The sequence below is a fragment of the Tursiops truncatus genome, chromosome 14 (genome assembly GCF_011762595.2).
Source record: "Tursiops truncatus isolate mTurTru1 chromosome 14, mTurTru1.mat.Y, whole genome shotgun sequence".
NCBI classification, from domain to species: Eukaryota; Metazoa; Chordata; class Mammalia; order Artiodactyla; family Delphinidae; genus Tursiops; species Tursiops truncatus.
In genome coordinates this window covers 4,164,143-4,187,736 of record NC_047047.1, presented here as the reverse complement: position 1 = coordinate 4,187,736, position 23,594 = coordinate 4,164,143, and the positions used below count along the sequence as shown (strand labels likewise).

The following is a 23,594-nucleotide window of genomic DNA, read 5'->3' as shown; positions in this document are numbered from 1 at the left end:
GGGTGGCAGAACAGGGAAGAAAAAGGCAGAAGAGGAAGCAGGAGCCCGCCACAGCAGGCTTTGTCCAGTTTCCAGTTGGTCTGCAGAGATCCTGTTCCTTGCTTCTGCGCATTTCTTGAGAACCGTTTTCTCTTGCTTTTTCAAGTAGAAGAGAGACAGAAAACAAAATGTCCGGGCATACGTGACATTGCAGGCCAGTGGTTAGTTACTGTTACCACTCTTTATGGGAAAGGTGTGTGTGTCCCCATTTCACAGCTGAGCACACCTGGCCTGGGCCTGGTGGGAACGCCTCCGAGGCCACACGCAGGGAGGCGGGGAGCTGGATTCCAAGCCAGGGGGCAGCTGTTATGGCCCAGGGCACACAGGGCGCCCTCAGATTGGCCCTTTGTGCTCTGCATTCCACCAAGGAACAGATTGCACTGGACCCCAGGGGGCCGGGGAGGCTGTACCAGGACATCCTTATCTTACAGGGTAAGTTGGTATAGAAGCAGGAGTCAGCGTGCGGAGGGGTTGCAAAGATGTGGTTTTCAGTGGACATATTTTTTTTTTGCTGTACGCGGGCCTCTCACTGTTGTGGCCTCTCCCGTTGCGGAGCACAGGCTCCGGGCGCGCAGGCTCAGCGGCCATGGCTCACGGGCCCAGCCGCTCCGCGGCATGTGGGATCTTCCCGGACAGGGGCACGAACCCGCGTCCCCTGCATCGGCAGGCGGACTCTCAACCACTGCGCCACCAGGGAAGCCCTGTGGACATATTTTTTTTAACTTCTTTGTTTAACACAGAGAGGTCAACAGGCCAGAGGGTCAGGGGTCTGGCGTGGCTGCATCAGCTGAATGCGTTTATTCCCCAATGATGATTGGAGTCTGCTGTAACATGAGTAAGAAAATAATCCAAGCTGGAGGGATGAGTTGAATACCCAATATAAAGAGGTTCGCTTTATTACTTAGAAATTAATTCTTAAAGAAATTTAAAATTTCTTCAAATTATGTTACATTTTGGGGGGCCACACATATTTCATGCTATGACTTCAGTGTGGTTTGTAGGCTTCTAAGCGTTTACTTGTTAAACCTGCGGTGATTGTAAGTTTCTAAGGACTTACTCTGTCATTTTAATACCGTCTTCCTATAATTCAGATAATTTCCATTTGCTGCTTTAATTCTAAAAGGTATGAAATGCCTTCAGGATGGCCCGCTGTTGCCTTGCCGATAAGGGCTGGCCTCACGTAAGCCCTGCCAAGTGACCTCCGTGTGTGAAGTTGCTTCCTGTGTTGCCCACATGCTGGTACCACCCGCATTTCCCTCCCGTTCCCCTGCTATGGGCCGTCCCCTAACATGGTGTCTGCATTGAAGCCACACTGGGCTCCACCATGAATTAGGAAAAGGTGTTTCCTTCCATTCCTTCACTTCTTAGGAGACTCTTCCTGCCTTCTCTATGTGATTAATGCAAGATGCTGCCTCATGCATGCCATTCTCAGCGGATTTCCTCTTCTCTGTTCCCTTAGTGATTGACTGGGGCTTTACCATATGATGCCTTGTACTAGAGTAAGTCGTAAACACATCTGTTCCTGCCTTGATTAGAAACTCTATGACATTGGGGATCATGGCGTGTTTATATGCCCCACTTTTCGGTAGTTATCTGATGGACCTTTGATGTTGATTTGGTTGTCTCCGAAGGAGCAGACATCTGAAAATTAAACATATTCAGCGTTCCAAATGAAGGGAATCTGAAATTAGAAATATTGATATTCAGCAAGTTACACACTCTTCTCAATACCAGAGGAGACAGCGGTGATCCAACACCTGGCCTGTGATGTGGCCACGTTGGCACGACCCCGTATCTTTTTGAGCCTCAGTTTAAATAAAAAATAAATAAAAAAAGGGGTGAAAATGCCTCCTTGCCTTACTCCTTAGGGTTTTTATGAGGATGAAATGGTTTGGGACATCTGAAAATGTGTTGGGAATCACAAGGTTGCTTCAAATGTAAAATTGCGTTGTCTTCTTTAAGAAAACAGGCATTTAGATGAAAGCTGTGCTGTTTAGGTATCGTGTTCCTATAGTATTCCACTTCTGATTTAAATTGAAATGTGTACCTGAATGTGCTTTGTGAATAGTTTTAAGGGGATCATCTGACTTTTGCATCGTAATATCTACAGCCCGTGTATAGCCAATTACGTTGACCTTGGGAGATTTTGAAACAGGACCTATTGGTTCTGTCAGAGAGAACCAGTTTGCCTTTTCCATAATTCTCACGTAACCCAAATTTCATCTTTATTTATTTTTTCTTTCACAGGCTTCCATCTGTATCACAAATTACCCACCATAGTGCCTGAGAGCTGCCTTCTCATCATGGTTGGACTTCTGCTGGGTGGGATTATTTTCGGAGTGGATGAGAAATCCCCCCCGGCCATGAAGACGGATGTGTTTTTCTTGTACCTCCTCCCCCCCATCGTGCTGGACGCGGGCTATTTCATGCCCACCCGCCCGTTCTTTGAGAACATCGGCACCATCTTCTGGTACGCCGTGGTCGGGACGCTTTGGAATTCCATTGGCATCGGGGTGTCTCTGTTTGGGATCTGCCAGATCGAAGCCTTCGGCCTGAGTGACATCACTTTGCTCCAGAATCTGCTCTTCGGGAGCCTAATCTCGGCTGTGGACCCCGTGGCCGTGCTCGCTGTCTTCGAGAATATCCACGTCAACGAGCAGCTCTACATCCTGGTCTTTGGGGAGTCCCTGCTGAATGACGCCGTGACAGTGGTGAGTGACGGTTCACACGACATCGCTCCGCCGGGCCGGGGCCACCACCCACCGGCCGCCGAGGGGAGACCCTGTCTGCAGATGAGGCAGCTGAGCGGTCCCCAGCCCTGTGCTGGGAAGGGCCCCTCACTTGGTTCAAGGCTCTGTTCTCGCTGTCTTAAAGTTCTCAGTCAATTTATTATTTGTTATTTATCTGTGATTCTGCAAAGGGCCCCTCACTTCATTTTGCCTGGATCCTGCCAGCTACGTGGCTGGTCCCTGCTTGTACGGCTTTGCTGCTGCCAGAGAAGCGTCACAGTGACTGTGACCTGTGTATCCCTGGGGGTTTCTCACTGTGACGGCTTCAGCAGTGATGGTTTTTGATCCGAATCCAAAGGACTCAAGGTCCCAGCGTTCTTTGTGGGAAGTGCTGCCCTCAGGGTGTGGCGTGTATAGTACGGGTGAAAGGATCACGCCCACTGAGTGCTGTTCTCCCTCTGGGAGGGTGTATTTTTTATTTCCAGATCGGAGGCAGATTTTTCGTCACACAACTCACTTCCTCTTCTTGCTCAGCCAGCAGACTCTGGGTCCTCACCATTTCCCCATAAATGGGTATTTATTCAGAAAATGCAAATTATTTTTAATTCTCACTAATTGCCGCATAATTAGAGTCAGAGGCTGTCATGAGCTTAACATTAGGAGGATTGAACTGCTTCCTGAGCTCAGGGGAGAAGCCTCTCCCCGCACCCACATGGCTGTCCAGACCTTCTCCACCAGCCAAGGACACTCAGGTGACCTTGGGCTGGTTAACCAGTCGGCGGGCACTGGTGTTGCTGTTTTTAGGTTAGCCGGGATTCTGTAGTAGTGATGGTGATAGGAATGGTAGCGAATGCATACCTTGTGCTCGGAGTTTCATAACAGCCTATGAAATAGGTATTCTTCCCATTTTGCAAATAAGAAAATTGAAGGAAATGTGAAGTAAAGTGTATTTAAGTAACTTAAGTAATTTATATTATCCCCTCTGTTAGTTAGTTCCTATTATTAAAATGGTATTCCTGATTCATTTAAAAGTTAACATAGATTTCAAGAAAAAAAAGAGTCAATTCGCTTCAGTTTTAGTGTGTATGTGTTACTTAAAGAATGCCTGATGAGGGTCCTTCCTTCGAAGTTGGAGAGAGGATTCTTTTTGTAATTTGTCACTTTTTTTAATTTTCATTTTTGAAAAATTTATTTATTTGGCTGTGCCGTGTCTTAGTTGCGGCACGCAGGATCTTCGTTGCAGCCTGCGGGCTTCTCTCTGTTGTGGCTCGCAGGCTTCAGAGCGTGCGGGCTCAGTAGTTGTGGCCCGCGGGCTTAGTTGCCCCACAGCATGTGGGATCTTAATTCCCCCACCAGGGATCGAACGTACGTCCCCTGCACTGGAAGGTGGATTCTTAACCACTGGACCACCAGGGCAAGTCCCCGAGAAGGTTCTTTGAATGATGTCTTTTCCAGTATGTGTAATGTCCTGTGTGTAGGTCATGGGGCATCTCATCCTCATCCAAAGATAGATTACTGTGATCAGCTTCAGAAACAAGCTTAGAATATCCTTTTAATAATTCAGTTAAACGTTACAATAATGTGACACACAAAAAACGAGTTAACGTAGAAACCAACATTATTCTCTGTTAGCCTGTATTCAGACCCCTGACCTGAATAAAATATCACCTTTAAGGATGTTCGTTAACTCCATGTGGATATTATTACATAAAAATAATTTACTGATAAGGAAATGCCATTTTTTAGTATAGCTAAGAGCTATTTTGAGACAGTGCAGTTACCTCACTCAAGTAACAAAATCCACTTCATTTATTCCATTATTCATTAACGGTACTTAGTCATTAACTCACCAGTATTAAATTTTAACTGGGAAACTGCCATAACAATGAAGATGTTTTATAAACTCATTCTCTTTTCCGGAGGCATGAAGTTTTCCATTGTGACTAATGTTTGATATGTACATTTTTACCTTGGTTCTAGGGAGACTGTGGGAATTTCAATGTGGGAATCTTGGGTCTATTTAGGGTATAGGAAACATTACAAAGAAATAATAGCACCCTGCTGCATTCCTCCTAGGGCAAGGTAGCAACATCAGGTCAGTTTCAGAAGGACCTGCTGTGTCTTTGCACTGCTTTCCCTTCTCTTCTGAGATTTCTCATTCAGTCGCCTCGGTGGTCCATTCTTTGAGCGTGTCAAGAATCAGATCTCAGCAAACGATCTGGCTAAACTACCCTTTAAAGCGTGCCTTCCAGAGGCACATCCTGTGCTTCCTGTCCAGAGGCTCGAAGCCATCAGATGTGGTTTTACGGTCGAGATGGAGGGCTGACCCAGAGAGGGCAGTGAGCCAGGTTGAGGGCCAGCCATTCCACGGCAGGAAATGGGCCAAGGACGGAGAAAGGGCATGGCTGCTCTTCAGATGTGGAGCCCTTGTTTCCAGGCCAAAGCCTGTGAGTCAGAAGGACTCTAGTGGTTTCAAATGAAAGAGGCTTCGTTGGTAGGTTCTTTACCCTGGGCCAAAAGCCATGTGGACCCTTAAAGCCACCTCCCACAGATACCAGAGCATGCTTGGGGGCTTTGCCCACCTAACACTGAAGAATAACCCACCAGGTATTTCCTTCACCAGACTGGCTGAATAGTGGGCTGAATTGCCCAGGTGTTAGGAACAATTAGAAAATGGTATAAAAAATTATAATTTTTGTCTCCTAGTCAGGTGTTCTCAAAGAATAGAGGTAGAGATGTTTTACAGAAGATTCTTTGATTCATTCATCTAGTCTTATCTCTAGGAGGGCTTAAGGAACTCATGGGTTAGGGAAAGGTATGAAAAACAGACCCTGCTGCATACACGGAGAAGGCTGAGTTACTAAATGCTGCAACTAGAAGGGTAGAGATTAAACAGAGAGAAGTCAGGTTAAAAACATAGGCTGGGGCTTCCCTGGTGGCGCAGTGGTTGGGAGTCCGCCTGCCGATGCAGGGGACACGGGTTCGTGCCCTGGTCCGGGAAGATCCCACATGCCGCGGAGCGGCTGGGCCCGTGAGCCATGGCCGCTGAGCCTGTGCGTCTGGAGCCTGTGCTCCGCAACGGGAGAGGCCACAACAGTTAGAGGCCCGCGTACCGCAAAAAAACAAACAAACAAACAAAAAACATAGGCTGGAGGATGAGCAGAATTGTAGGTCAGGCAATTAACTGGGAAGTTCAATAGTGAGCTTAGAAGATTTGAAAGGGAGAAAATCTGCCATAAAAATGTCTCAAAGCAAAGGGAAATTGATAATATATAATATAAATTGAAGTCAAACTCTTTGTTCTGTGGTCTGGGGCTAGATTGGAATTAACTGGAGAAATGAGAGTCAAAAAAGAAAAAGCTAAGATTTTTAAATGGGATTTTTGTGCTTTCCCTTATAGGAAATATTTTAAGAAAACCTTTCAAACTTTCCCCTGTTGGGTAAAGATTGTTCAGGTTCTCAGCTATCTGAGAAGTACTGCTGTTTCCATTGTGGTCCATGATCGAATGAGTTAGGCTTACATGGTAATTTCTAGAAGGTGTGAAGGCAACCACTGAATATTCTGACACATTTTCCAAGAACACTTAAAGAGTTTCCTCAGTCTACCCTAACTAGAGTTGGTTAAGGAGAGCTGGCTCTTAAGTCAGAAGCTAGGGATACACACTAATGGCCCAGACATTATGTGCCGTGCAGTGGAATTTAACTCAGGAAGCTGGAGGGTAAAGAGGGACCACTTGGTACTTAATTTGGCTTTTGCAAATAGCAGAACAGATTTAAAATTACTTATGCAGAAATGCTTATCCTTTGTGTTTCATATCAGGAAAAGTGACCTGAAAACTTTTTCTGGAACAGAGCTGTGCTGAACAAAAACCCTGTATTGTTTGCTTCCTTGCAGTACATGATTTCACTGCACTGTTGCACATTTTAAATCAAAGTTCAAAACAGATCCTATCTAATTTTAATATACACAAGTATTTTTTAAAAAAATAATAATGAATAGAAACACTTGAAAGTACTCAGCTGTCACATTAGCCTGTTATATAGATGGAATCCAGCAAACAGTCACCCCTGGCTTTTCGGTTTGCTAAAGATACAGTTGTCACGTTGAGGTCAACTTTGCACAGACCAACTAGAGACATAATTGTAGCCACATACATAATACATATACATATACTACATATAAATTATAACTTCAAAAGCACCTTTCTATATAGATTCCCTTGTGGTAAAATTAAAGGATGTAACTGGCATGAACTAACTGTGGGGTTATGGCTGGTTGTAACTAAAAGAATTTTATCTTGTGCCCATCCCTAGGTATCAGGTTCAGTGTACAGCGGGTGGGAGGTTATGGAAAGCTTTCTGGTTGTCAAGGTAACGTCTCTACCTAAGCTAGTTTCTCGTAAGGTGGCCCCAGCATCCGAGGAAGTGGAATGATGAAACTGGAGCTTCTGACAATGCACTGAAAGTGAAAAGCCAGTGACTCAGCTTTACTCTTTGCAAAGCCTAAAGGGATATTAAACACAGAATGTACGTTGGAGAGACGCCATGGCTGGGGCTGCCTGGAAAGCAGCTTGGGAAAGATGACGGTGTATTCCCGTTGTTCCTTTGGAATGAGTGCCTGCGCCTCCTTTGGAGGCCTTATAAGTGTCTAGATGGGGTAGGGAGGGGAGCTGAAACAGAAAGAGGAGAAGACGTGGGTTCTGTGCACAGGGAATTTCTAATTCCTCGGAGGAAATGAGGTTGGCATTCAAGAGGCGACACCAGCGACACAGGATGGCGCGTCCCCAAATGCCGGCTGGTTTGGGGCATCATCTGTGTTGCAGGAGGGGCAGAGGGAAGGACAGCTCGCAGGCGCCGTAGGGATCCAGGAAGGCCGGAGAGGAACAGCGACTTGAGCGGCGCCATGGAAGACAGATAGAGTTTCCCTCGGTTTAGGGGCTGGGTTTCTATCAAGAGAAGCCGGGGACAGGGCTGAATACATACGGTGTGCTTTGTAGAGCCGTGGTGAGACCCTGTCCTAGACCGCAGGGTGTCACAAAGCATTAAAAAAATGCATCAGGTGTACTGAGCCTTCTTCCCTAAGTCAGGCAGCCAACGATTTTCAACTTGGGAGTGAGGAATGGAATAAAGGAAAGTGAGTCTTGTAGTAGCTGCAGGGGGCACTCAACTGGTGCGGGCGGGAGGCAGGCAAGTGGAAACCAGGGGTCGGAACCCAGAGCCCGAGTGGCCCGGGGAGGCTATCTGTGCAGGGCAGGAGGCTGGAAAATCTGTCCCTCTCCCTGGGCAGCAGGTGATGGGTGACCGTCACCTTTTGGCCTGGGCTCTTTAGAGGCAAGGGGTAAATATAGAACATGTCCGATCCGCTCTCAGGAAGTGATCATGGCGTGTTGATGTGGATGAAACCTGACATGTGCAGCAGTCTCTGGATGCGAGGAAGCAGCACGACCTGAAGCCAGTTCTTTTCTGGCAAATGATGACCCTTCAGGATATTTAAGTCCTCAGGCTTGTGAGTTGCTTTTTTTCTTCTCTTAAACTCAAGTCATTTCTTGGAGGTCCAATACCAAATGCTCTCAACTGTTACACCAACAATCAAGAGAAGGGAAAAGCCCACTGCTTTCTAAGTAATAATCCACTGTTTTTTTTTGTTTTGTTTTTTGTCAAAACCAACAGACATTTATTGTCATCTACTAGGCAACATGGAAGAAGTAAATCATAGTAAGGCGAAATCCTTAATTACAAGGAGTTTATGATCCAGTAGAAAAGAGGAAAAAGTTCCCCGAAACCTGTAATGTGTAGGCTATAAAGGACTGTTAGTGAAGTAGAAAAGGATGAAATGGCTTTTGCCAGGACACACTCTGGTTAGCAGAGTGTCTGATTCATTCTCATGGTTAAAATTGAAGAACTGACCCAGAGCTAGGAGACCTGGATCCTGGTATCGCCTCTGACGTTTTCTGTGCCTGTGGATGGATGGGTTTAATTTTGAGTTTCTCAGAATCCCAAGGAGGGTGTAGCACGGCCTGTACTCCCAAGGTGTTCATCACAGTGTCCCATTAGCCGGCTTCCCTGGAGATTCCCTCTGCAAATATCACAAGAAGCAGGGCATGTGCCTGACTGTATTTCACTTGCTGGCTTCGTGAAAAAATTACTCCAGAGGAAGGCATCACTTCCCATGCCATTTGCTCAGTGGTCCTTGGAAACATGTTTGAAAGCATCCTGCCCGGCAGGTGTGAATGCCTGACATTTTTGAAGACTTAATTAAACTATGTAAAAGACAGTGTAAATTTTTCAGAAACCAAGCAACAGTGTAGTCTCGTCATTTTAGAAGGACACATGTGCATGAAGTTATAGTAGACACACACACACACACACAAACACACACACACACACACACACACACACTGGTTGCTGTCTCTTGGCTTGAAGAAAACCCCATCAGGTCTTGTGTTTCACCAGAGGTGCATGTGTGGGCGGGGCAAGGACCTCAGTGACCTGGGAGGAGGATGTCTTCAGGGAGGGGACCTGTATGGATGGGTGGGTCCCTTCCATGGTGCAACCCCACAACAGGGGCCTTGAAGTGTCCCTAAATTCACAGCCAGCACTGACAAGCTTTCTCTGTGACATACTCCTTCCCAAGCATCGGCAACGCAAGCAGGGTATGTTGAAGGGCAACCAAGCCGTTTAAAATAATCCTTTAGGATCCGAAAAGTGATGTTTTAGCAGTAGGTCAGGTAAATAACTTTGAAGTTTCCTCTCTCTCACGTCTAGAAATAGTTTTCTTCATGACACACTTTCATCAGTGCTTTTTGTTTGCAGCTATTAAATGCACTGTTAAAATGTGAGATAAAGACGGGCTTCCCTGGTGGCACAGTGGTTGAGTCCGCCTGCCGATGCAGGGGACACGGGTTCATGCCCCAGTCCGGGAAGATCCCACATGCCGCGGAGCGGCTGGGCCCGTGAGCCATGGCCGCTGAGCCTGCGCATCCGGAGCCTGTGCTCCGCAACGGGAGAGGCCACAGCAGTGAGAGGCCCGCGTACCGCAAAAAAAAAAAAAAAAAAAAAAAGAGATGCCCAGTCACTTCCACTGATCGTCCACTTTGGGGCACAGAAGACACGCCCTTGTTAGGAGGCAGGAAGATTTCTGGGGCCGTGAGGATGTCGGGGAAGTTGGGGGGTCCTGACGTGCCCTCTGCCTCTCCCACAGGTCTTGTACAACCTGTTCAAGTCCTTCTGTCAGATGAAGACCATCGAGACCATCGACGTGTTTGCCGGAATCGCCAACTTCTTCGTCGTGGGGATCGGCGGCGTGCTGATCGGCGTCTTCCTGGGCTTCATCGCGGCGTTTACCACTCGCTTCACACACAACATCCGCGTGATCGAACCGCTCTTCGTCTTCCTGTACAGCTACTTGTCCTACATCACAGCCGAGATGTTCCACCTGTCGGGCATCATGGCGTAAGTATCGAACTCCTTGTTAAAAGCACTTGGTGGCATTTCGTGGAATTCATGTATCCTAAGCTGCGATGTGAAAGTTGAATACGTTATGTAAAAGAGGAGATGTTCTTGAATTCTTTTAAGAAAAATTAAAAGTAGATTTTCGTTACTCTTTGTTTCAAAAAAATGAAAGTATGGATCAGCTAGATGTATCCTAAAGCGGAACTTCCCTGGCGGTCCAGTGGTTGAGACTCCGCGCTTCCACTGCAGGGGGCCCGGGTTCGATGCCTGGTCCGGGAACTAAGATCCTGCATGCGGCCAAAAAAAAAAAAAAAAGTGTAGGCAAGTGATCTGGTGCTAAAATGGAAGCCTTAAAAGTGACCTCTTGGATCTCATGAAATAAGACAATAAAGTGCTGGGGTGGATGGCCAGGCACCAAGAATTCTCTGAGTCTGATGCCCATTCAGTGTTGCTCAGGTCCACTAACTCCACCCAGGCTGTATCCCCCAAACTTCGTCTGGAATTCTGGAATTGCTTATGTCAGTTCCTTTGAACAATGTTAGTAGTAGAGAACCTTCGCTCTGTATGATAGATTTGATGTGAGATCATAGCTTTACATCATTCAAAGCAAAATTCAGTGAATAAGGCACGCCGTCGTGTACTTTGAGTTCAGCTTCTTAAAGAAAGAGGTATGGTTATAAAGCAAGAAGTGGATAAAGCAAGAAATTATTTATTAACGACACAGTTGTGTATCGTTCACTAACTGATTTGGAAGGATGTTCTCAAAATGTTCTACAAGTGGCTGGTAGCGTTTGGATCCAGTTTTAGCCGTTGGAGGGTCACTTTGAAGGAGGGTACTTGTTGGGTGTGGATGTTTCTACAGCTTCCAAGAATAAGCCTGTCATATTATGGTCACACCTTGTATAGGGCCAGTGAGAAATGCTTACTAATGGAATGCCTTTCAAAGTTTTAATTTGGGGGAATTCCCTGGCAGTCCGGTGGCTAAGACTCCACACTTCCACTGTTGGGGGCCTGGGTTCGATCCCTGGTCAGGGAACTAAGATCCCTCAAGCCTTGTGGCCAAAAAAAAAAAAAAAAAGTTTTAATTTTGACAAATATTTATTTACAGCTTAATACATGTTAAGCTCTCCTGCTGGGGCCTGCTACGCTATTTAGAGTTTTGTGTTGTAAATGTAGGTCTAGTTCTTCCTGAAGATTTCTCTTGCGCCCTGATTTAGGTGACGCTTTGATTAAGGATTGCTTTGCTTTTGCCCCACACCACCACTTTCATAGCAGAAGCAGATGAGGTTTGTCTCCCTCCACGAGGAGAGTGGAACCCACTGTAGTGAAAGCCATGTGTTAGAAGGTTGTGTGGTTTTCTGTATCCCAGGGAACCTAAATAAAGCACTGTATTAATCCAGTCTGACCCAGTAATGAAATGTGCAGTGCCTTCCTGGTGGCTATTCGTATCATTTTTGTATGACCTCCAGTTTCCTCACTGTTCTTTGACTGGTGTCATTGAAAGTGTCCGATCAGCTGGTGACAAGGTCTCTGCAAAGATTACAGGGCAGGGACTTTGTGTCTAGTTTCCCAGCAGTATTGTAGCAATGGTTGGTGTAAGAACCTTGAATATATTTCAACCGAGTGCATATGTAAAAGTTCTAGAACCCTCACAGAGTTATCTAAATATGCTTGTCCAGAGTGTGGGGAGGACAGGTGAAGTGTTGGATGGGGTTGGCGTGCTGGGGTGTCTCTGCTTAGAAATGTCTGGGGGGGCCCAGAGTCCACAGAGCTCGTGATGCCTCATGTCCCCAACCTCCTGCAAAGACGGGATCAGGGCTTTCCTTGCTCTGGGAATTAGGACGTCAGGGACAAATGGGGCCACGTATTCCTGGGAAACTGCACGGGTAGTTCTCTACTGTGGTTTGTTGGCAGATGAAAAACCTCACTTTTGTCCACAACTTCAAAGTAAACATTTACCGTACAGCTTAGTGCACAGAAAAGTCCCTTATTGCATTGACACGAATACTGCCATAGCACACAGTGAGTGCACTAAAATTATGTTAACAATTACATGAAATATTCCAGGAGATTTAAACACTTTTGCATTTTACCATGTACCCCTGTTAATGCTGTGAGAGCGAACGAAGGGACAGATTTGCGTCGAAGTGCGTTTGTTCTCAGAAGTCACACCCTTGTTTCCTAGGGTGGGGTGATTAGCGTGGTCTTCAAAACCTGACCGTGTGTGTTGTCTCTGTGTGGGGTACATCACAGACGTGCATGTCCGCCCTTTGGAAAGTGCACTGTGTGCGCTTCCACGCTGTATTCACTGTCCTTGCTGGAGGATGTCGGTCCCGGGCATCGGTGTCCTGATGTAATTAACATTGCACATCCACGGACACCTCTTTTATAGAACTCGTCATTCTTCCGCATTTAACTTGTACCGAGTGTAGAAATTCCTATCGTACTTCACGCTGATGGCATCTTCTTTTACCGTTTAAAAGCAGGTGTTAAGGTTAATGGGAGTGAAGGCACCTGACTTCTGAGCATGCTCAGAAGAGCCTCTTTTTGTTTGTTTGTTTGTTTTTGCGGTACGCGGGCCTCTCCCTGCTGTGGCCTCTCCCATTGCGGAGCACAGGCTCCGGACGCGCAGGCTCAGCGGCCATGGCTCACGGGCCCAGCCGCTCCGCGGCATGTGGGATCTTCCCGGACCGGGGCACGAACCCACGTCCCCTGCATCGGCAGGCGAACGGAAGAGCCCCTTTTTGTTTAAGAGAAATGGGAGCCACAGGGAAAGGGAAGTCGGCAGAGGGGTCAGACAGCTGGGGAGCTGAGAGAAGGGTTGCAGCACGTCTCTCTGAATTTGTAAGAGTGTGGAGCGTGAAACCTGGTCCTCCCAGGGTTTGTCCTCCCCTCTCTCCCACTTCTCCATCCCTCTCGCCTTCTTCCTTCCTCTTCTTAATGCCTTTCCGATGCCCCTGTGCTTCAACTTTGTCCTGGGTGGACTCTTGGGCAGCCTGTCTTAGAATGAGATCATGTAATGAGCAGGTAGTTGATACAAAAGTCTGATGTAAAAGAAACATCTTTCTGTAGAGCAGAAGATGGGTCTGGGTTCAAAATGCAGTGTCTTGTTTTTGTGTGTGTGTGTGAAAGTTTACAGCAGCTTTATTCATAATCACCGAAACCTAGAAACAACTCAGATGTCTTTCATCTGGTGAATGAATAAATTAATTATGGTACATGTGTACAATGGAATCCCACTCAGCAATAAAAAGTAATGAACTATTAACATATGCAACAACATGGGTAAATCTCAGATCTATATTGCTCAGTGAGAGAACTCAGATTCCGAAGGATAAATTCAGTGTGATTCCAGTTATAAGATATTTTGAGAATGGCGGAACTATAGAGACAAAACAGATAAGTGATTTCCAGAGGATGGACATGAAGAGAAGGGTTGACTAGGAGGGGGCAGAATGAGAGAATTTGTGGGAGTGATAAAACTGTTCTATATCTTGATTGTAGTGAAGGTTCTACAACTGTATGCATTTATCTCACTTCACAGAACTCTATACCAAAGAAAAGTGAATTTTACTCTATGTAAATTAAAAAAAATTTATTGGAGTATAGTTGCTTTACAGTGTTGTGTTAGTTGTAGGTAGGAAAGCACTGGGCAGGATTCCAGCATTTTGATTTCTTTGGAAAGATGTTGGAAGCAGTGTATCCTGGCATCCACAAAGCCTGCTGTCACTGCTGTTGGTTTTTTGTCATGAACTTGTGATCTGATATGATCTTCACTGACAACAAGTAAATTAATAGGAGGTGGAGTTCCACCTGTCTTCTCGTTCTTTGTCTTAGAAGCTGTTTGGAGAGCTGGCTTCTGGACAGTCTTAGGTTTTCTTTCCCCTTTGTGGCCTCTCCTAATAGTTCAATTCTTAATTTAACGTTAAGGAATTATTTGTGTCCACGTGTTCCTGTGTGTTCAGGAGAGTTTTAGCTTCAAACACTAGGGGGTAGATGAAAGTTCCTGTTTTCTAATTTTCTAATATCTTTCTGCTCATTTCTATACTGGGATAAGTTGTTGTAGTAGGGAAAGTGTGTACGTGTGCATGTGTGTGTGTGCGTGTGCGTGCGTCAGAGTGCGTTTCCACAGCTCTAGAGCTAAAGTTAAGGGAAAGTCTCTAGTCTCTCAAACAAGACCCCTCACGCCTCAATAGCATTGGACCCTTCGAGTATCACAGCTCTATAGTTGGGGTTGGAGAGGGGACTCATAGCACTAATTTTAGAAATTTGTGTCTTGGCTCACGTGTTTTGAACTTTATGTTCAGAAAACTGCGCAGGGATAAAACAAAAATGATTCCCACCATCCCCCTTACCCAAGGACACTAACAGACGCCTAAGGGATTCCTAAGTTCAGATCCACACCGACATGAACTGAGCTGGGACTCTGTTCCCTCTTGTGGGCGTCAGGCAACTTTCTGGTCCTCACCTTGTTCATTGCCCTGGGATCCAGGCATGGGATGCTGAAAACCCACCGTCCTGAAGAGGGAGATGCTTGGTCCCCACAGCAGCCGGCAGCCTGCCGGGAAATACTGATTTCTCTTTGCTGTGCTCTACGAATTAAAAAAAAATGGCCACGTCCTCCTGATAGGGCAGCAGGCACCCAATATTCTTTAGTTTTGTTTTCATGGGTTGATAATTCCTTAGTCTTTCGTCTCTAGAGGGCACTTAAAATATTTTCGATTTGCTGTTTCAATTATTCTAGCAGCATTATTGCAAGGAAAGTAGGAAATGGTAATTACCAGTTCCATCTTATGAATGAGCAAAGTGACGCCCTGGTGGGCAAAAACCATGGCTGTAGGGTGAGGCCTGGGCCCTGGGTCTCCAGTTAACAGGCCCGTCCAGGATATGTCCCAGTATCCACTCTAACAATAAAAACAAGCACCGGGCTATTGTAAATAGAACTGCAATGAACATTTTGGTACATGACTCTTTTTGAATTATGGTTTTCTCAGGGTATATGCCCAGTAGTGGGATTGCTGGGTCATATGGTAGTTCTATTTGTAGTTTTTTAAGGAACCTCCATACTGTTCCCATAGTGGCTGTACCAATTCACATTCCCACCAGCAGTGCAAGAGGGTTCCCTTTTCTCCACACCTTCTCCAGCATTTATTGTTTCTAGATTTTTTGATGATGGCCATTCTGACTGGTGTGAGATGATATCTCATTGTACTTTTGATTTGCATTTCTCTAATGATTAATGATGTTGAGCATCCTTTCATGTGTTTGTTGGCAGTCTGTATATCTTCTTCGGAAAAATGTCTATAATGGAATATTACTCAGCCATAAAAAGAAACGAAATTGAGCTATTTGTAATGAGGTGGATAGACCTAGAGTCTGCCATACAGAGTGAAGTAAGTCAGAAAGAGAAAAACAAATACTGTATGCTAACACATATATATGGAATCTAAAAAACAAAAAGGTTCTGATGAGCCTAGGGGCAGGATAGGAATAAAGACACAGACGTAGAGAATGGACTTGAGGACATGGGAAGGGGGAGGGTAAGCTGTGACAAAGTGATAGAGTGGCATGGACATATATACACTACCAAACGTAAAATAGATAGCTAGTGGGAAGCAGCCGCATAGCACAGGGAGATCAGCTAGGTGGTTTGTGACCACCTAGAGGGGTGGGATAGGGAGGGTGGGAGGGAGGGAGATGCAAGAGGGAAGAGATATGGGAACATATGTATATGTATAACTGATTCACTTTGTTATAAAGCAGAAACTGGCACACCATTGTAAAGCAATTATACTCCAATAAAGATGTAAAAAAAATAAAAAAAATAAAGACAAGCACCTTTCAATGACATTTTAAAAATGAGACTTTCACAGGAATTTCCAGAATGCCGGGCTCAGGGATAAAGGAGCAGGGCTGCGCTCTCTGTTCGGAAGCGGTCACTGCTGAGGCTGTGAAGATCATGTCCCCTTTCTTTCCTGTCTTCCTGTGTAGGAATTGGTGATTGTCATCTGTTGGAAACTTTGAGAACAATAAGAAAGCATGCTTTTGCTGGCCATCTTGTAGCTTCTTCTTCTGGTTGCTCCTGGTTTGCCCACCAGGTGTAGCAGTTAGAAGACCATCTCTTCAAGATACAGTTGTACAAAACCAGAGCCCTACAGGCCACGATGACTAGTTCACGTTTACCGGTCTTCTCAAAATATGGGGGGAAAGAAAAGAGCACGTGACATTTCAAGACATTCATAAAACATGATCCAAAGCATGTTTGATCATTTGTTTATTTTGAGCGTAAGACAGGTGCCTTTTATTAATTTTCCCTAGGCTTTTCTCATGTTTACTGGGTGTTTTGCTCCGTGTGAGAAGGTGACCTGGAACTTTAACAAAGCAATCTGGATAACACAACCTGGATAAATGCTAGTCTGCACACAAGTCATCAGTCATCACCTAGTCTCTGGCCTGGCCTCCATGTAAATCGAATTAGTCTTAAAGCCTGAAAAAAACAGAGAGAGAGCAGGCCACATCATCTTATTTCTAGTTGGAGCTTTAAACTTCAAATTCACCCCTAACCTAACATCCACATCTTCCCCTGAAACAAAAAAAAATTTTCTTCTAGAAGAAATGGCTATTAAAGACTGAGTCAGTTGCATAAGAGTTGGCTTAATCCTGCAACCTGCGTGCAGAGTAGCTGTTGGCTTCACTGCAGGCCAGCTGGGGCTCTTGGAGCAGGACAGGTAGAGACGATGCTTTAGACGAGGGCTAAGTCCAGGTGCTGGGGGGTGGCTGTGTATGCCTGCACATCACGTAGAACAGCAGGGAGGTAGAGTTTGGAGGGAAAGGAGAGAGGGGACCATAACGCAGGCTTCCATCTATGGCTCTGGGTCTCGTGCTCTGTTCACCGTCTCTTTGTACCTTATATTGTCTTGACAAATAAAAGCTTTGTTTTTGATGATGCTGTATGCCTTCCCCGATGGCTCTCACTGGTCAGAACTGACCTCTTTAAAATCTTATATGGGGACGTCCCTGGTGATCCGGTGGTTAAGACTCTGTGCTTACACTGCAGGGGGCCCAGGTTTGATCCCTGGTCGGGGAACTAAGATCCTGCACCCCGCATGCTGTGTGGTGCAGCAAAACAACAAAAACAAAAACAAAAGAATGAGTTTTTACAGTGACCAATTCAGTTCTATTTAAGTTAAATCAAATTGTAAAATAACAAACCTATAAAAGTGGAAGAACAGTATGTATTTCAAAACTGCCAAAATAAAATATTTTAAAAAACCCTTATATGACCACCTCAAACACTAAATGGCACGGGGGCAGTGGGTAAGGGAGGAAGATAGTAAACTGAGGCAGGAAATTAGTTAAACAATAGAAAAAAGACAAATCGTATCTCCCTTAATTTTCCAGACACATTCAGGAAAAACGTGAAAAAGAAACAAACAAAACTGTATTATATTTTTAATGGTGACTCACCTATCTTTTGTTTTCTTTTGTATAATTTTGCCTCACCTGCAGGGCAAAACTAGAAAAGTCAGGAAGGAATTTGAAATTATAACCCTTTTTTTTCCCCTAGCTTTATTGAGATGTGATTGACACACCTCATTGTGCAAGTTTAAGGTGTAAAAACGTGATGATTAGATAATATATGTATATTGCAAAAGGATCACCGCCATAAAGTTAGCTGACACGTTCATCACCTCACGTAGCTACCCTTCTTTGTGTGTGTGTGGTGAGAACTTTCAAGTACACAATACAGTATTGTTAACTGCCTGTACTATCGAATGTACCATCACATCCAGGATTTTCCAGTCACCGTGCTGCCCCTTAGATCCCAGAACCTATTCATCTTATAATTGGAAGTTTGTAGCCTGTGACCACTGTTACCTGTTTCCCGTACAACCCCTGCAAGCGCCTGGCAACCACCAGTTGACTCTCTGTTTCTGTGACTTTGCTTTTTTTAGATACCAGATACGTGAGATCACACAGTATTTAACCAGATTAGTGTAAATGATTCGGGAACTTATTTTCATTTATTTTGATGGTTTAAACTTTTAATGAAATAGATTCAGCTGGTAAACTCCAGTATTTGCTTGGTTTTTTGAAGGAGGAACAAAACCGGTGGACGGCCACTTTTTTTGTTTTCCTGAGTGTAGTCCACTCTCGTGGTCATGTGCTACATGTGGCTTTTGAGCGCTTAAAGTATGGCCAGTCTAACTTGAGGTGTGTTCTAAGTGTAAAATAGACATCAGATTTTTAAGATTTAGTAGGAAGAGATTGTAGAATATCTCATTAATGTTTTTATATGGCTTGCATGTTGAAATGACAGTGTATTCGATCTGTTGCATTAAGTAAACATATTATGAAAGTTGCCTTCACCAGCATCTTTTTACATTTTTTAACCATGACTATTAGGAACTTGAAGATTACATATATGGCTTGTATCGTGCCTCTGTTAGCTTTGCTCCGTAGAGCTCACCATTCGTTTTTGCTGTTTGATTCTGCCATCACTTTGCTTTTCTGACTGTTTCTTGACTGGTCTTTGTCTTTATCTGAAAATGATTATATTACTGCTATATCTGAAAATGATTATATATAATATATTATATTATATCCTGTGTTTCAAGTATACTGTAGAAAGTGATTTGATGATCAAGTCATCACTACATTGCTCTTGGTCTAGAGCTTACAATTTAAAGTGGCATGTTCGTCTTTCAGACTCTGAAGGCTAAGCAATAATAAGGCTAAAGTTATTTTCTAGTTATATGTAGGCCAAGGTGAAAAATAGGATTATAAACAGAAATGTAAATACGGTATAATTTCCAAGAATAATTCCCTTTTCTGTTTTTTTTTTTTTTTGCGGTACGCGGGCCTCTCACTGTGGCCTCTCCCATTGCGGAGCACAGGCTCCGGACGCGCAGGCTCAGCGGCCATGGCTCACGGGCCCAGCCTCCCAGCCGCTCCGCGGCACGTGGGATCCTCCCGGACCGGGGCACGAACCCACGTCCCCTGCATTGGCAGGCGGACTCTCAACCACTGCGCCACCAGGAAAGCCCCAGCTGGAAAACTTTAATTCCATCATCAAGATCTTGGTCCAGTCTTCCTGCCTCTCATGCCTTTGTCAACAGTCCCCAACTAGAGTCAGTGGATGCCGCGGGTCCCTTGATGCCTTGTGTTTCATCACACTTTTGACCCTGAGCTGTGATCTCTTATGTGTTCTTTCCACAAAACCATGCTTGCTTTAGGAGGCAGGAAACGAGCTACAAACAGTAGTTGAATTGAAAGCATCTAAAGTAGAAAAAAACACGAGATGTGGAAAATCCATGAAATGGGCAAGACTGCATGAATAATCAAGCAGCTATACTTATTTGAATTTATTTCATTTTGGTATTTTAAGAGAGGTTGTTCAGTTTTGGTGGTTGGATATTTCTTTGAAAAAGAATTTATAAAAAAATTTTCTCATATGTCAAACTCACTTTCTCTTGGTTGTCAGGTTTCCTGGAAGAGGCAATCCATTGTATAGTAAATTCGTGCCCTGGAATAATTAATTTACCTCACATGAGTGAGTACTTTATTCTGAGAACATACAGTGTACCCTGAGTCACCACAGACCTGGCTTTAATCAATACAGAGAAAGCTTTTTAATTGTTCTTCATCTTTGCTAATGCTTGGCACTGATTGGTAGAGTATGCTTTTATGTTTGGCAAAGTCTTTATGGGGAATGTGCAACTGTTATTTGGGCTGTATTTTCCTGCAACTGAATCCATACTTTTTAAGATCACGCACAGGCATGGAGTAGGCATGAAAGAATTTTGCAACATTCTTTCTGTCGGCTCAGTTCTAGTTCTTCACAGTTCAGATTACAGAACAGGTCTAACGTGGGAATCGAAATTAGAGAATTGACCACTCTTCAAAAAAATTAAAGTACTAGTATTTATAAACAGAATGAACCGAGTCGTGGCTACACCATAGGTAAGGGAACACAGACAAGGTATGTGTATGTTTTATCTTCACAACCAGAACTCTGCCTTCACTGCCCGCCATCTTTATGGGTGCCGTTCCCTTTGGTCCTACAGATGCCGACTGCCTAGTGGAGGGCTGTGGATCTCCATTAAGCTGGACTCAGCCAGCATCAGGCGAACATACGCTTGGTACCGCTGCATGCAGGGAGCCATGCTACCTGTGGAAGAAGGGTAGCTTCTGCTCTCTCAGAGTGTGGGTTCTGGTGGAGAGGAAGCGAACATCATAGACGTGAACATCGATTCATTGGCTGCCGGGGTGGAGTCGTGGAGTACTATAGAAAAAAGTGTTAGCTGGAATTTTCTGTTCAGAAGATAGTCCAGTGACATATTATCTGCAGAGAAAGTCTGTTTCCCCCCCGGAAGACCGTTGAGACAGTATTAGCTGGCCTGAATTTTTTGTATGCTGCATTGAGAGTGATACAGTGATGAAGAAAAGCTCAATTGCCGGTGAATGTAAAAACCGCTAATTATAGTGCTTTAGCTTCTCTGTCTCTAAATTGGTGATAATCACCCTACATTTATGTTAAACCACCATGTGAGGCAAGATAATAACAAAGCAGAGGGCCCCAGTGCATTCTATATGAACCTTACCTCCACGTGGGCCCACGGAATGGAACCTAACACCTGTCCAAACATAGACCTTTTCTGGGAGGTTATACGGGCCAGGTGCTGCGATGGATTTTGAAAACCAAACGAAAAACCACTGCGGGAAACAAATTGACTCCAAGCTCTAGGTCTTTCCCCTCCAGATCTGTCCTCCACATGTCCTTCAGAGTTCTCTTTCTAGAATGCAAATCTGTCCACGACACACCACCGTTCCGATGAGTAATCCATCCCTAGATCCATGTCATCATCGATTCAAAACACATTAATGAGGTGCCAGGCACTGTCATAAGCACTGATGACACTTTTCCCCCCATGAAGCTTCCAGTTGGTCTGGGGAGATAAACATTAATTACTTGGTGGAAGATATAATCTCTCATTTTCCCCACCAGCCTATACAATCGACTCCTAAGCATAACACGTAAGAGTTATGTCACATGTCATTACCTGGCCCCTAACTTCCGTGTCCTCACCTGTTAACCTTCTCCTCCTCTCTCCCCCCTGCAGCAGAGTCAGTTCTTCAGGTCCCTGAATATACCAACCTGTTCATGGCTCTGAATGTGTCCTCTTCTTTTTCTGGATCATTTACTTCTTCTTCCTGCTCGGGGAGCTCTCACTTACCCATGAAGATTCTGCTCAAATGTCCCCTCTTTTGTGGCAGGAGCAATGACTTCCTTTCCTGTGCTCGCAAAGCATCCTTCCCCTTCTCCGTTTCTGGCGCTTGCCATGCTGTGTTACAATTACCTTTCCATGACTCTTTCTCCTCTTAGACCACGAACTCTTGGGAGTAGAAGTTGCCTCTTATTTGCTTCCGTCTTCCTAGATCCCAGCCCAGAACTTGACCCAGAGTAGATGCTAAGAAGATATTGGTTGATGTCCAGTTGTTATTCCTGATCATATGAACTAAATTGGAAGATTAGGACAGAGAGACCTACATGGAAAGCGGGGAGAAAGATGATTCAATGACGTGAGCTGTTAAAAGTAAGGTCAGACTGGGAATACTGAAGGCCAGTCGTTTTATGTTTGAAGGAGCTCTAGGGTTAAGAAATTCATCTAGAGTTTTCTAAAACGTCACGAGTTATTTTGGTTATTATTTTGGTGTGGATAGTATCACGCTGATGTTCAGAATGAGGGAGAGAGGCTGTGGGCTTCAGGTGTGAAAGTTTCATGAGTTCTCTTTGGTGGAGAAAGACATCTTCCCTCTCTGTACGTGCTTCAGTGCTACTGGGATTTGCTATGACGTGACTTCCTACCCAAGGCACTCCTGGCCACGAGCTCCAGACCCAGTAAGGCTCCAGTCTGCACCATTCCCCAGCTCTAGAAGCGTCTCATAATTCTTTTAGAAAAATGAAGGAGAGTCAAGCTTATGGTGATGGTTAATACTATCAGCTATAGGTGATGATCCAGGAAAGGGGCAGTCTGTCTTCCAGGGAGACTGTAGTATTGTGTGTGCCTCCCTAATTGAAGGGAGACTAACTCATTTGTAGTTTTGTGTACATAGGATGTTACTGAAGGTGAGGTGCTTGGATGGAGGTTAGAGCATCCTACAGCAGAAAAGACCCCTCTTTGCAGTGAAACACCTCCTGGCCTCTGCTTGAGGGGCTGTGTTCACTGAGCTGTACCTGACGGACCAGAACGCGACCTTTGAAACATTCGTCCCCAGCCTGTTCTGTGCATCCCCGTCATAGACACCCGCATTTCCTGAACAGGGCATTGCCGGGCTCGGGGGCCTCTGGTACCTGCTGAGGGTGTTTTTCCCCCGGAGGATCGCACCTGTGCTGTTCAGAGGTGGTGTTGAGTTACAGGGAGGTGTCTGGCAGACAGGAGTATCACTCTGGTGTCATGTTAAGGATACAAAGCAATGGAAAATGATCCCGTGAACAGTCATGTATAATTCATGTATTTTTTTATTCCTACATCAAAGCTATAGTTTTCAATAATTTCTGAATAGAAATTTTTGTTTAATCTCTCATTTAATGGGCTGAAGATTGTGTTTTGCCTGTATGGTTTATATCTTTCCCAGTGAACGATGTGAACGTGATCTCAGGGGGAAATAATTAGCACATACGCAAAAGCAAGTTTCTTTAGCCCTTTTAACGATCACTTTTTGAATGATAAACAAAAAATCCAAATCCAAGAGGGACAGAGGGAAATAGGGGCGATAGGAGAAATGTAGGGGTTTCAACTCTATAGCTGATGCTTTATTGTTAAAAGTAAACGTGATTGGAAAAAGCTGGGTGGTACGTACTTTGGTGTTTGTCATTCTCCATATTTGTCCTTAAGTTTAAATGCCTAATAGTCAAATCATTTTAGAACATCTTTTGCATGGGATAAGAGAATTCAAGAAAGAATGATGGCCCTCATTGGTTCTGTTACAGACGTTCAACTTGGCAACATTTAAGAAGGTTCATTAGTGTGTGCTGCTGTGTATGTGTCTTTTCTTCATAAAACATAGTATGATTCAGATTCTTCTGGCTTTTGCCCTCATTACTTAGCATTGGGCAACTTTTACTTTTTAAAGTCTGATTAAAAAAGAATTGAGCCAAAATATGCAAGATGAAAATGTTCAGAAATGCCGTTAACGAGCGGTTTGTATTCAGGGGTGGCTGGCAGTGATGCACCTGCCACTCTGGTCCACAGTGTCTACTGCCCGCTGTACTGGGGGAGGGTCCAGGCTTTCATGTCAGGCCAGTGTGGCAGAGCTCCCGCTAGCTTCGGTCACCAGGCCCACGGGGGACGTGCCCTGGGTCGTGGCCAC

The 23,594-nt window shown here is 44.9% G+C and overlaps 1 protein-coding gene across 2 annotated transcripts in view; it reads left to right on the top strand.

The window, feature by feature from the left end:
- The window catches only part of SLC9A2 (solute carrier family 9 member A2), a 96,915-nt gene that overhangs the window by 31,685 nt on the left and 41,636 nt on the right, over positions 1 to 23,594 (top strand). For both annotated transcript variants that reach the window (XM_019931259.3, XM_073790961.1), the window contains exons 2-3: positions 2,287 to 2,750; positions 9,970 to 10,220. In XM_019931259.3, the coding sequence (XP_019786818.1) occupies positions 2,287 to 2,750; positions 9,970 to 10,220 (715 nt within the window). The remainder of the gene's footprint in view (positions 1 to 2,286; positions 2,751 to 9,969; positions 10,221 to 23,594) is intronic.